This window comes from Pseudoliparis swirei, chromosome 6 (genome assembly GCF_029220125.1).
Source record: "Pseudoliparis swirei isolate HS2019 ecotype Mariana Trench chromosome 6, NWPU_hadal_v1, whole genome shotgun sequence".
Taxonomy (NCBI): Eukaryota; Metazoa; Chordata; class Actinopteri; order Perciformes; family Liparidae; genus Pseudoliparis; species Pseudoliparis swirei.
In genome coordinates this window covers 18,230,549-18,243,351 of record NC_079393.1, presented here as the reverse complement: position 1 = coordinate 18,243,351, position 12,803 = coordinate 18,230,549, and the positions used below count along the sequence as shown (strand labels likewise).

Sequence of the window (12,803 nt, the reverse complement as noted above, 5' to 3'; positions counted from 1 at the left end):
GCTCAATTGAATGTACTTGTAGAACACGTAAATGTATGCACAGACACGCAGCCTTTGATTCTAAAACACCTCCAATCACTCTACAACTGCCCCATCCTTTCCAGCACCCAGCAGAGCTCTCCCTGGGTTTATTGCAGCATAATTGCTGTTGATTGGTGTATTATTGCTGTGGTTAATTTGCCTGTGGGTGGCTAATAAAGGAGCTCCATCGGGGATGTTATCAATCGTAGACAGAAGGTGTGCATGGAGCGAAGCTGGAAGCCAGGAAGTGCAAGGAGGGTGAGGGCTGGGAGCAGCGAAGGAAGGGGAGATAGATATGACAGAGAGGAAAGGAAGGTCAAAAGTGACTGTCGGATGAAAGAGGAAGAACAATATTTGATTCATGCTGAAAGTCAAGGAAAGACAAATTAATACAGAAAAAGAACAAATCTGATGGCGTTGTGGGTTTAAATGCTTTTGATTCAGGATGTGTCTGTCTGAGGCAAAGTGAGGTAACGTCAGTTTGCAGGATGTTGTTCTGACAGAGTTGTGAGAGGGATCTTGCTCCCTGGCAAATCCTTTTTATGATTAATGTGGCCTTGTTCTCTGGCCTCAGTTATATTTCCAAACAGAGGCGGGAGGAGGAGGCTGTGGCGAGGTGATTAGATTCTTCTCCATTACGTGGCACACTGAGACAGGTAGGATATCACCCTCAGCAGATACTCCTCGGTCCCAATGCCCTGCGCAATAACAGCGTGTTGGCAACTGCCCCGGTGGTGTGAGAGAAAGCTAACATGACAAACTAATGTGTCTTTATTTCACTGGGGGGGTTCGGTGTGATTGAATTGGCACACGCTCCAGAGACCGTTGAAAGGAGTGGTGGAAGACGGAGAAAAACACAAGTAATTCAGCAGCGAGTGCAAGAAGTTGCTTTGAGTCTGGGGAAAGTTTTGAGTACATCGCTGAAGGCAAACTGAGGAGATTAAACTACGGGAGATGAAGTATGATTTCACACACATAGAATGGAACTTCGCCGGTCTCTGGCAGTGTCTCTTGAAACACTGCAGTCAGGTAACATGTGGTGGATGTTGTTTTAACTGAAGAGGGACTGCCATTTAAGGAGAAGTGCTCTGGGGATCTAAGTTATGTCGACACCTTTAATTTAATGCAGTACTATCAATTGTTAAGTGAGCATCGATTCAGCAGCACACCGTCAACCTCAAATGGTGTCTTTTGGGCAATGAGAGTGTGTGTTGTTTTCACTGTGGATGCTGAATGTCTTCTCTGAACAACACTTTAAAGTCCATGTGGTGATGTTGTCAGAGTGAACCAGAGCCTGGAGGTTGTTCGACTGCCTTTATGATAGCGCCTCCGGTTGGTGAACTGCTTGTATTGCGCCAGTGGTTTATAATTCAAAATGATAAGAGGCTGGATTGGATGAGCACTGTGTTAAAACTTGTAAACACACACACACGCACACACACACACACAGACACACACACACATAGGAGCACGACTAGGGTGTACAGTATGTCCACTAATTCCATATCATGTTGTTGAAGCTTCCATAGGCAGCATTGTATTGTGTTGCTTTCTTCTTGCAAAACTCAAGCTCTTTTATTTTGATTGCTCAGGCCTTTCTTTGTCCATGGCCATAGGCACTGAAATGCACTACAACTTTAATTATGATCTGAAGTCTTCTTTAGTAATGTCATTGATCAGTTTTACAAAACACACAGAAACCACTGAGTGACACAGATCAGTCGGACAAATCACTTGCAATGGATTCATTTATGAATTACAGAATGTGTACATTGATATTTGGCCTCTGGGTGTCATCCTTCATAAAGGATACACCAAGCTCTGCACAAGAATGGGGAGTGGAAATAATAACTTTCTGTTGACTTTGAGCCCACAGGTGGACGCCGTGGAAGAAGGGAAGCCGATGAATCCATATATGAACAGCAGCAGTGTTATCCAGTACCTGCAGCAGTTATAGATGAGCAGCTTCTAAGCAATGCATAAGCAGGTGTGGCAGAGGAAGAGATATTAAAGAGCACTTTACACACCACTATAAGGCAACAAAGTGCATTGGATATACATTCAGGGCCATAAGTATTTGGACAGTGACACAATTATTCTAATTTTGCCTATTTACACGACTGCAATGGATTTAAAATAAAGCAATGGATATGTGGTTGAAGTGTCTGAGGTTGGTGTCGTTGGTCAGCTACTTCACTTGCATTGACCGCTCGTTGGTCCTCATGCCACAAGTTACCTTACACTTTTAATTATCTGCCGACCTTTCTATGTAATTAATTTGTCAAGATGTAACGAGGGAACAGTCCACTACTGGCCATCAATCCATTTTTAGACAACTGTCCAATTAAATTGAGCCTATGAAAATTGTTGGGAACTATGGAAAAATGGTTGTAATTCCTAAACGCTAAATGCATTTTTTTTTGTTATATCCATTGAATAAACCTGAACGTTTACACTTCGACATTTCGAATCTGTGTAAAGTCGTGTCAAGAGGAAAATAAGAAAAATTGTGTTACAAATACTCAAGGCCCTGCCTGTATGCTGTGAGTGGGTGGGGGGGCATGTGTCCAGTGGGAGCAGCATTGTCATGATCTGGAGTTTGTGTCTAGTTTTGTGTCGTTTGGAAGTTCTTGTGTCGTCTGTCTCCCTGTGATTGTCTGCCCTGGCCCTGATTGTTTCCTTCTGTGTGATTGCTGGTCCCGCTTATTTATTTGTGTCCACTGTCTCACCCCCGTTGTCATCCTCTCACCTTGCCTGTGTAACCCTGTTTGTCCTCATTCCAGTGTGGCTTGTTTCTGTTGTTTGGTCGTTTTTTTCGCTCCTGTCTGGTCTGGTCTGTGATTTTTGTAATTAAATAGTTTGTGGAGTAATGTCGGCGTTTGGGTCCTCTCTTGCTGCGACAACCGTGACCACACATGACAAGCATAAGATTGCTAGATATAAATGAACAGATAAGATAAAGATAAAGAGGTATTTATTGTCATTGTTATACAATGAAATTTTATCTGATGGCCCACAGCCAACAGAGATAGACAAGTCCAAGATAAAAATACACAAGGATAAAGATGTACAGATAAAAATAAGATGTTTATTTTCATAGTGCAGTTGTGTCAAGTGTCTCAGTAAGTTAAATTGTATCAGCTTGCTTGATATGGAGGGGGGGGGGGGGTATGTTTGAGTTGCAGCTCCAGTGTGTGGGGAGGGGGAGAGGGGCGTGGAGGCTACATCTCTGGGGAAGAAGCTGTTCCTCAGTCTGTTTGTGTGTGCCTTTACAGTTCTGTACCTTTACGCTGATGGCAGCAGGACGGATAGACTGAAGATACATTTCAAACTAGCTTACTCTCTTAAAATGTTGTTATATTGATCTAGTGAAGACTTGCAGAAGTTCAGGAAGGCCGAGAAGGTGTGATCAGATTTTTACTGTATTGTTTTTGTGTGTCAGGCCACCACAGGTGAACCCTGTTGTTATGCTGGTAGAACCCTGGTGGATGGGTTTCTGACCGCCCACCACGCAGCACCAGCAGCGGTCCACTTGTTGTTGCCGAGAGGGTCCAATGAGAGATCAGCTGGGGTTGGCCTTCCAGTCACTCGGTTGGGTTTATCTGCTTCGGACCGCCCAGACCCCAAGGAAGATTATATCTATTTTTGGTTTGTTTCTTGTAATGTTTAATGTTTTCTCTGATTTAGTATTCAAATTTATTTACCTCTGTCGGTGTTTATGTAATGTCAGTTTGCACTATTATTAAAAAAAATGTAAGGATACCCACCCCACTGAAATGTCAACCTCGCCTGACAGCTGATTAGATTATTTGTCTAAAGTGAAGCCAGGAGATTGCTGAAACACCTCTCAGTTTTGAGTGAAAGGAGATTACACAGCAGCATGTGAACTCATCATACAACATTAGAGCAGAGAGGGCGGTGGCTCAGGACTCATAACATCATCAAATCATAAACCGACATCTTTGTCATTGTTGTGCATCAGATTACTTAGTCTATGTGTTAGTCATAAATGATCTCGATCAGAGTAAATGTGTTATAACATTGATGTTATAGGACATATAGTTCTGTCAATGAACTGTATAAATCAATCATGACTCACAATTATGGGTGCAATCTGACCTTACTAATTATCTGACATGTCTAAAATAACTTAGAACCAAACTCATTAGGAGTTAACACAAAACCAGTGTTTCACTACAACATGTAATTATCAAAACAGGTTATTGTATGTTTATAAAATAGTTGGCAACATGGGCAATGGTTTTCTGTTGAGCTGATTAAACTGCTATAGATTTGCGTCATCTTTTTTTTGGGGTGCATCATCATTTGTCCATGTGGGTGATTTGTCACACTCAGTGAATGATACCATCTGCCAAAGTCATGTTTTTTTTCCCAAATTGTGAATTACTCGGAGAGATAATTGTGTATCTCTCCGAGTAATACAACATATCTAGAACTGGACCGTCTGCACAGACCTTTAGTCCAAATAGTCGACTAGAACAATGAAAATGGAAATGCTATGTTATAACTGATCCCGGATCTCTCTCTTGTAGTATATTTAATAGTCAACAGGGGGCGCTAAAGTGTTACAGATATTGTAGAATGATGACGTAATAAACCCGGCTACCCTCAAAGACTTTACCGGTATTTTTCCACTTCAAGGACCATTTCCTGTTCGTGTCCGTCATTGAATTAACTGACTAATTAGACCTGCACGAGTCATATAGCTAAGACTCACAGGCCCTCCTCGCTGCACGTATCGCACGGAGTATCACGTCTCACAACAGCCGCGTTGACGCAGCAACACTAGAGCAAGTGTTTTTAAATGAGGTCGTAGCACATCCGGGTTCTTCGCTGTAGCCAAGTTGTGTGGCAGACAGGAAGCAGACAGACACGCTTCTTGACCACCAATACCATCTTTTCCCTCGATAATCGTTTCCAGCATTGCTGAACTAACGTTAGGCAACGTCATAACGAAGCGCAGCGAGAATGACTCATCCTGAAAAAAATAGGGGTGAGGGGAATAAAACCGTCACCCCATATTGCGAGCGATTGCACAGCCCGCATCCTGCCTCGTACGTGACACTCGGCATGCGCCGCGAGCGCCGACCCGCCCGGCTCATGAATATGTGCGCACGTCGCACGGATGGAGGAGGCTGTCTTTAAATACCGGAGACTCCCCCCTCTGCAGCAACCACTTCTGCGGACAAGCGGCCCCGGAGCAGCTACAGACCCGTGTTCCCACCTGCCTACGTGAAGCCTGACGGTAAGATACTCAAACACATGAGCGAGAGGACACCGACGCGTCTGGCGTTCTCCAGAAACTCGTTTATTTTGGGGGCTTTTCCCCGTTTGCTTGTATTGATAGAAGTAGTTTTAAGGGGGAGGGGGTCTTCTTCAACCTGATGCGCATTTCAGGAGGATACGGGGAGGGCCGTGTCGCCGGTTAATATCGATATCGATAGTGTTGATTGGTTATTATGAATGACTTCAGTTTATGACCTGTTATCCATCCGGATACATGTGTTACATTTGATGTATTGTAATGAATGATAGCTAGTGTGAAGCAGCAGCTGCAGAAGCGACTGGATGATGGCCTGACAGTGGCATATGTCCCAGTCCACTTGTTGCAGTTACATGAATGGGTTTTAAGAATCTATTGTATATTCTGGACATTTATTTTTTTGGGCCTGCTCAAATTAAATATAGGATACATCCCAAAAGACTTTCGCGATACTACAGGTTATAACGGCCCTACAATGTGGGTGGTCTGAATCCGTCTCTATTGTTGCATCGGGTTCTTTGTCTTGACCTCTGCTTGACATTGGCGACCACCATCCACACAGCAGCCCGAGCCTTAAATATGACACAGGAAGTGGCCTGCCTGTGTGTGGCGGCCATTGGGAAGCAGATCTTAGTGGGAGAACTAATGCTGCAGATATGTCGTTCTTACTACATAACATTGAGTTCTTTAAGCCACTAATTGGTGTTGAATAAGTACATTATTTACTGTGAGCTAGCAAAGGGTCCTCTTGTGAAGCATACACCCGGCTCACGTCAGGGTCAGGGTCTGGTATGTTGTCAGCTTTCACCTCAGTGGGAGAGATAGTTGGATAAAGGGTTATTGGGTTGGACTGTACCACTTACCATTAAACCATTGTATGCAAACACTTTCTGGATAGGTCTTCAACATTTTCTCCAGGAAGGTGTACTGAGGTGCAGGCACGTGCACAGATAGAGCCCTAGTGGTGCTCAAGCACCAGCCCGTTTGCCCTGGATGAGAAAAGTGCCCTTTTTGCTGGAGACAATTTTTTTTCATTCATCAGTATTTAAGAATAAAAGTTACTCTCTCTGTCATAAACTCCCCCCAAATGTGATTTGATATCCGACGGGGCATTTATTTGAGTTCTTGTGAGAATTTTGCCCCGACGTGCTCCGCGACGCTCACCCACACACACAGGTCATGACGGTGTTTGTCCCCTAACGTTGTTTTGTGATAAATCAACCAGAACATTAGCGCTGCTGAAAACATGACGTCACAACTGGTGGACGTTTCCTAAAAAAAACCCACACAAACTCAGAAATCCATGATTTCAAAGCCTTGCAGCTGTTTACTGACGTCATGTTTGAGTGAGAGAGAGAGAGAGAGAATCTTTTTTGTGTTGTATAAATGCTGTTTAGACCATTTTGAAAGTATGTTTATAAATGTCACGAGAATTCACAGCCAGAAAATAGGAGCTAAACTATTCTAACAATGCGAGCTCTCGGTGTCATGCTATCCTTGTGCCTCATTGTTTTATCTCTTTGTTTTGGCTGTTCCAGTCTGACAACGATTAATCTTGTAGAAAACGGACAACACGGTTCAGCTAAAATAGTTTAAATTTACAGTAAAGTAACAACACAAGTGTTCCAAACTATAGTTTCTCCTCTTCATCACTTTCAAAAACACATTTTCGCTGCTTCTGAATTTCCTCTTGGCTGTTGATGTCTATCAATATCGCTCATTTTGAAAATGAGGTCAGAGGGCAATACGCATCCATATCAGACCAGCGAGGAGGGTAATACGTGGCTGGCATGACGGCCCATTATCCAATCAGAACACTTGTAGCCTACTGTTGTTGCCATATAATAATTCAACTTTATTCATAAAGAAAATGTAAGCTAGCTGTCTAATCCTGCCCAGAGGAAATGCAGGTCGAGGACAGCATCATTGGTGTAATGCTGCTTATGCTTCAACTCTGTCAGAATTTTGTTTTTGGCAATGGGTGCCCTTTTTTTTAGGTTTGAGCACCTGCCCCCCAAAATGTCTGTGCACGTGCCTGCTGAGGTGTAATAATCGCGTCATGTACTCTAAAGGTGCTTGCCTCCACACCACAGAGGGAACTAAATGTAATCATGCCGATGATGCAAACCTATGAAAGCGTGAGCACTCTCACACATGCTTTCCCAAACAGGAAACATAAAGTAGTGTGTGACGTCAGCCATGGATGCTCTGCGCTGCACAGATACGAGCTGCAGTACTTTCCCAGGCTTGGGTTGCCATGGAGACCCAGAGTGGCGCTGCAACGCAGGAATGTCCGCAAACCATTTATGGAAGTAAACATGAGTCAGAAACGAGTGATGCGTGATGAGTAATTAGGGTTGGGAAAGGTTATTTTTGAAGTTATGAGAAGGGAAAACTTTCAGTTTTGTGACAGATGAAAAGGAACTCTATGATTGCTTTTTGAGGAAGTAGACCCGTATGCGCTTGTGTGGGCCTATTCGTAACACCGCATCACACTGTCCCAATACATTACGAGCACTACTCAACTGCCTCTCTGATTCCACTCTCAACCACACTCCTCCGCCTTTTACACACTATTTGCCCGCTTACCTACTCTTCCCAAAATACCCCCTTACTTTCTGCAGATGTCCACCAAGGAGAAGCTGATCAGCCATGTGATGAAGGAGGAGCCTGTTGGCAGCAAGAGCAAAGTGACGGTGGTGGGTGTCGGCATGGTGGGCATGGCCTGTGCCATCAGCGTACTGCTCAAGGTGAGACCGAAAGAAAGAAAGAAGGTGTGACGTAAAGAGGAAGAGTTGCGGAAATTGTGTGGCTGTGTCGAGTAATGACAGGTATTACAGGAGTTATTATGAAGTGCTTCACCCTTGAAAAGCTCAAACTTAGAACAACTTAACTGCCAGCTGAGGAACAACAGAGGCAAAGAGAAACCAGGTCACATGTCTTACAACTAACAATGCTGCTGAACAGTCGGGGCAGAGGTGAAGAGTGTTTCCCCTCACTTTTATAACCATGTTATAAACCTAGAAATACAAGAGTTCAGGCTCCTTGAATAACCTCGCTGTCGTTGTTTGTGATATATGAGGCACAGTGTTGATTGATTGATTGATTGATTGATATATTTATTTGTCGTTTGCCAGAGTACAGGTACAAAAGCATCGAAATTACAAGAAAGGGTGGATGAAAGATTACAGCATAACATGAGGGAAGAAGGCGAGAAAAAACACCAACCCCCCGACTATGCCCCGAGAGGGGTACAGTGTGGGAGCAGGAAAAAAACACCTTAGCACATAAGCACATACATTTTAGACATGACTTGCAACGAGTAGGAAGGGGGGAGGGGAGGTAATCCAACAACTGGGTGATCTAAGCCCATCCATTGGGGGCAGAAGGTAACCAGCACCGACAAGCAGCCAGCTTGTCGGTGTAAAGTGTGTAATGAGTTGTCAGAAGGACTCATCATATGCATCTGTTCAGGACTTGTGTGATGAGCTGGCCCTTGTTGATGTGATGGAGGACAAGTTGAAAGGCGAGGTCATGGACCTGCAGCACGGATCCCTCTTTCTCAAGACACACAAGATTGTAGCAGACAAAGGTGAGAATTTACAGAAATACCTGCAACCTTTGACTCTTGAAGAACTTGTTTTCACTATGGTATGTCAGAACGTCTCTCCTTTTGTCAATGTGTCAGACTACAGTGTGACAGTCAACTCCAAAGTGGTGGTGGTGACAGCCGGTGCCCGCCAGCTGGAGGGCGAGAGCCGCCTTAACCTGGTGCAGCGCAACGTCAACATCTTCAAGTTCATCATCCCAAACATCGTCAAGTACAGCCCCAACTGCATCATCCTGGTGGTGTCCAACCCAGGTCAGACTGACTGTAGTGTGAATGGGTGAGGGAGGAGAGGAATGCGAGAGAAGGTGTGGCTTCAAATGGCGCAGATGAAGATGATCGTCACATGTTGTCCCCCTGAACCTGACAGTGGACATCCTGACCTACGTGGCCTGGAAGCTGAGTGGTTTCCCCCGTCACCGCGTCATTGGCTCTGGCACCAACCTGGACTCCGCCCGGTTCCGCCACCTCATGGGAGAGAAGCTCAACATCCACCCTTCCAGCTGCCACGGCTGGATCATCGGAGAGCATGGAGACTCCAGTGGTATGCAGCCCGGACTAAAATTAAAATCTCTGCCGGCCCTTCCACTGGTGTTGGTCTGCTGCACATCTTTAAATACAGCGACATCAACTGCGTGTTTGATGTTGACATGGTTGGCTTGGTGTCAAAAAGAAATGGTGGACAGGATGGACTAATATTTCTCTATTGTGTGTCGGTCTCTCTTAGTGCCCGTGTGGAGCGGTGTGAATGTTGCCGGAGTTTCTCTGCAGGGCCTCAACCCACAGATGGGGGCCGAGGACGACAGTGAGAACTGGAAGGCTGTGCATAAATTGGTGGTTGATGGGTGAGTAGAACTAATGTTTCCAGTGAACTGCCTATGAGTTCAAAGCCCTCCCTGAACTACCTTGCAAACCACGTTTTTTTTGCCTCCCACACTCATCATTCTAATCTGCAAAGCAATCGGCCACGTGCCCGAGGGCGATCTGTCCAGCGCTGAGATGGGAGCCATGCATACAATGTTGAAACAGACCTCGAGGGTTTGGTGGCTTTCAGTCAAGGTTGCCTATTAACACAAAGGCGACATCGAATGCCAAAGGCACAATTGAATCCGTTGGAGCTGGCTATGCGTGGCGAGGAATTTTACCGGGGCTGCGGGCCAAATGGCAAGCAGAGGCAGGTTCACAGCGTTCACTCCTCAGCGCACTGCGCCGGCTCCACAGGACCAACACAATGGCTGAGCTCTGTAACGCAACACTGTTCAGTTGTGCTCGTGGCCTCACTTTTTGCTTTCAGGGCAGTATTAATAAAATAGCAGGTAATATTATATGCTTATCAAAGACGGGTTCACCCGAAACAAATTACTGTCTCCATTCTACCTAATCAGCATTTTTAATAACATTTTTTATTAAAAAAAATGTAATATCAAGCTGTGGTATATCTTCGGAAGGGACAGTTTGGCCTGCAGGCTTTGATATTGTGCCATTATTTCACGGTCCGACAACCTCACTTGGTTGTTGTTGATCTTGCAGTAGCAAGAGGTCAACCACAACACATTAGATGATTTATCAAAGATGTTTGCAGATGTTTCAAGTCCAAAATAAAAGATATAAGAGAGACGAAGGGTGAACGTACACAATGGTCTCAACAGAGAACAAAGACAATCACCATCTGCATGACCAACAGAGCAGAGGCCTTATTTAACATGGTGACATTTTGAAGTGTATGAAACATACATCAGAGCCCATTCACATTATGTTGAAAGCATACTTACAAAACTGTACCAATCCAGACTAAGGAGCGGGTTTGAGTTTATGTTGCACATCATGATCGGCTAATTCACATGGACCAGATATATTCTTAATCCTCTGCATACACACATACATCAAGCTCATAACAATATAAGAATAATATATATATATACTTCCCCCCAAAAAGCAAACAAACATGCACGCATCAATCAATTGGACACCTCTCTCCTGGGGAAAAACAGCTAAAATATCAGCAGGACAACAACTTGAAGATGGATGATGGATGTCAGAGGAAGATGGCCAAGTGGAAGTAAACATAATCCAAAATAGTCTCACTTTGAATGTATTTGCCTCTGTGTGTGCACTGCAGGGCCTACGAGGTTATCAGGCTGAAGGGCTACACCTCCTGGGCCATTGGTATGTCCGTGGCTGACCTGGTGGAAAGCATCCTCAAGAACATGCACAAAGTGCACCCTGTGTCCACACTGGTCCAGGTAAGAAGATTTGGAGCAAGCCACACATTAAGCTGTTGGAATAATCGTATTAGTTGGTTTCTACAAACATTACTGCACGTTCTTCATTTATGATATAAAATGGCCCGTAAACCCTGACGCGCTCCATTCCTCTGACAGGGCATGCACGGCGTGAAGGACGAGGTCTTCCTGAGCATCCCGTGTGTCCTGGGCAACAGCGGCCTGACGGATGTGATTCACATGACACTGAAGCCCGACGAAGAGAAGCAGCTGGTGAACAGCGCTGAGACCCTGTGGGGCGTCCAGAAGGAGCTCAGCCTCTGAATACTCCGATGCGCTCTGAAGCCACCCCCTACACCGTGTGGTTGTCTGCCTCCTTTGCCCCTTCACAGTCCAATGAAACATCGGGATATCTCAAAAGGTTTAGTGTGTAAGCTAGATGGTTCTTTCAGATATTCACGTATGGGTGTCACTTTCCTTCTGTCCTCCTTCCTCCATGACTGAATTCTCAGAAACCTAACTTCCCCCCTTCAGCCTGTGCGCTCACCCGCCGTCTATCGTCTCTTTGTCGCCTCTGCATATTGCGTTTACATTCTATGTACTGTATATGTTAACTGCACTGATGTTGTTTCTTCTGTACACTCAGTTTTCGTAGTTTATATTTATTCTGTGATTGTTGCCAGCTGTTTTTCACCTCTTGGAAAACTCAGTTTTATTTGGAGTATAATGGGGACATTCCATTCCCCGTGAGGAGGCCTTCGCATCAAGCTGTAGTCACGATGACACGGCTGCATAGCACTGGGTACCAACGTATCTTATTATTTGAGAAAGGCAATGCTACCTTTACTGGTCGGCAGTGAAGGCTTCGTCACAAGCAAAACCACAAGTGCACTAACTTCTAAGATTTACTTAACCTCAGCAAAGAGATGAGAGAATCAGTGCAAATAGTCAGCCACACTTATGGCCTGGGGGTCAGGTTATGAATGTTAACAGAATGTAATGAACTTGTATTTATTTTTACTCCAACAGACTGCTAAAAAGTATATCAAGAGAATAATGATGGTATTATTTATAGCTGTTAATACTTTTAAGATATATTTATGTCTTACCGTTACAACTTGAGACATGGTTTATTAATCACGGAACTCACTGAGAAACTGCACCTGTCATGGCAGCTGTGTATTGATATATATTTGTCGTAACATCCAATAAATCTGGAATACTGTTCTTTGCCCTCCTGTTTGTGATCCAAATGAGCAGAAGGCCGTTTATGTTCTGACCGAGGGAAGATGACTCCGCCGCTCTGTCAACACACGAGGCAGATTAGAGGTTTTAAGCGGATAAAAATCAATACTGAGCTTCAATATGGGACATTGTGGCAAATGCTGCTACACAAGCTTACAAGTATGTTACAAATTATTATTATGGGTTTGATCAGTTGAAAATAGTGTAAATTACAGCTTTTCATTTTGGTGCATGCGATAAAGAAAAGTCAGATTTCACTTTTCTGTTTTTTTCTTCAAACAATTATGAAAAAACACAAAGAAATAATATTGATCAATCAAATAAATATAGAGACAAATCATTAAATCAGATGTCTTTTATTTGTACTGATTTACATAAATCTACAGATATAAAAAGAACAGGTGGTCTACGGTTGAATTGGGAA

General features: G+C 44.2%; 1 protein-coding gene across 1 annotated transcript; it reads left to right on the top strand.

Annotated features, from left to right (window-relative positions):
* Positions 1-5,178: 5,178 nt before the first annotated feature.
* LOC130195889 (L-lactate dehydrogenase A chain) lies at positions 5,179-12,361 on the top strand. The gene is made up of 8 exons (XM_056417650.1): positions 5,179-5,287; positions 7,930-8,055; positions 8,780-8,897; positions 8,994-9,167; positions 9,283-9,456; positions 9,640-9,757; positions 11,032-11,155; positions 11,294-12,361. The coding sequence occupies exons 2-8, from the start codon at positions 7,930-7,932 to the stop codon at positions 11,456-11,458; spliced, it is 999 nt and encodes a 332-aa protein (XP_056273625.1). The 5' UTR covers positions 5,179-5,287; the 3' UTR covers positions 11,459-12,361.
* Positions 12,362-12,803: the final 442 nt, after the last annotated feature.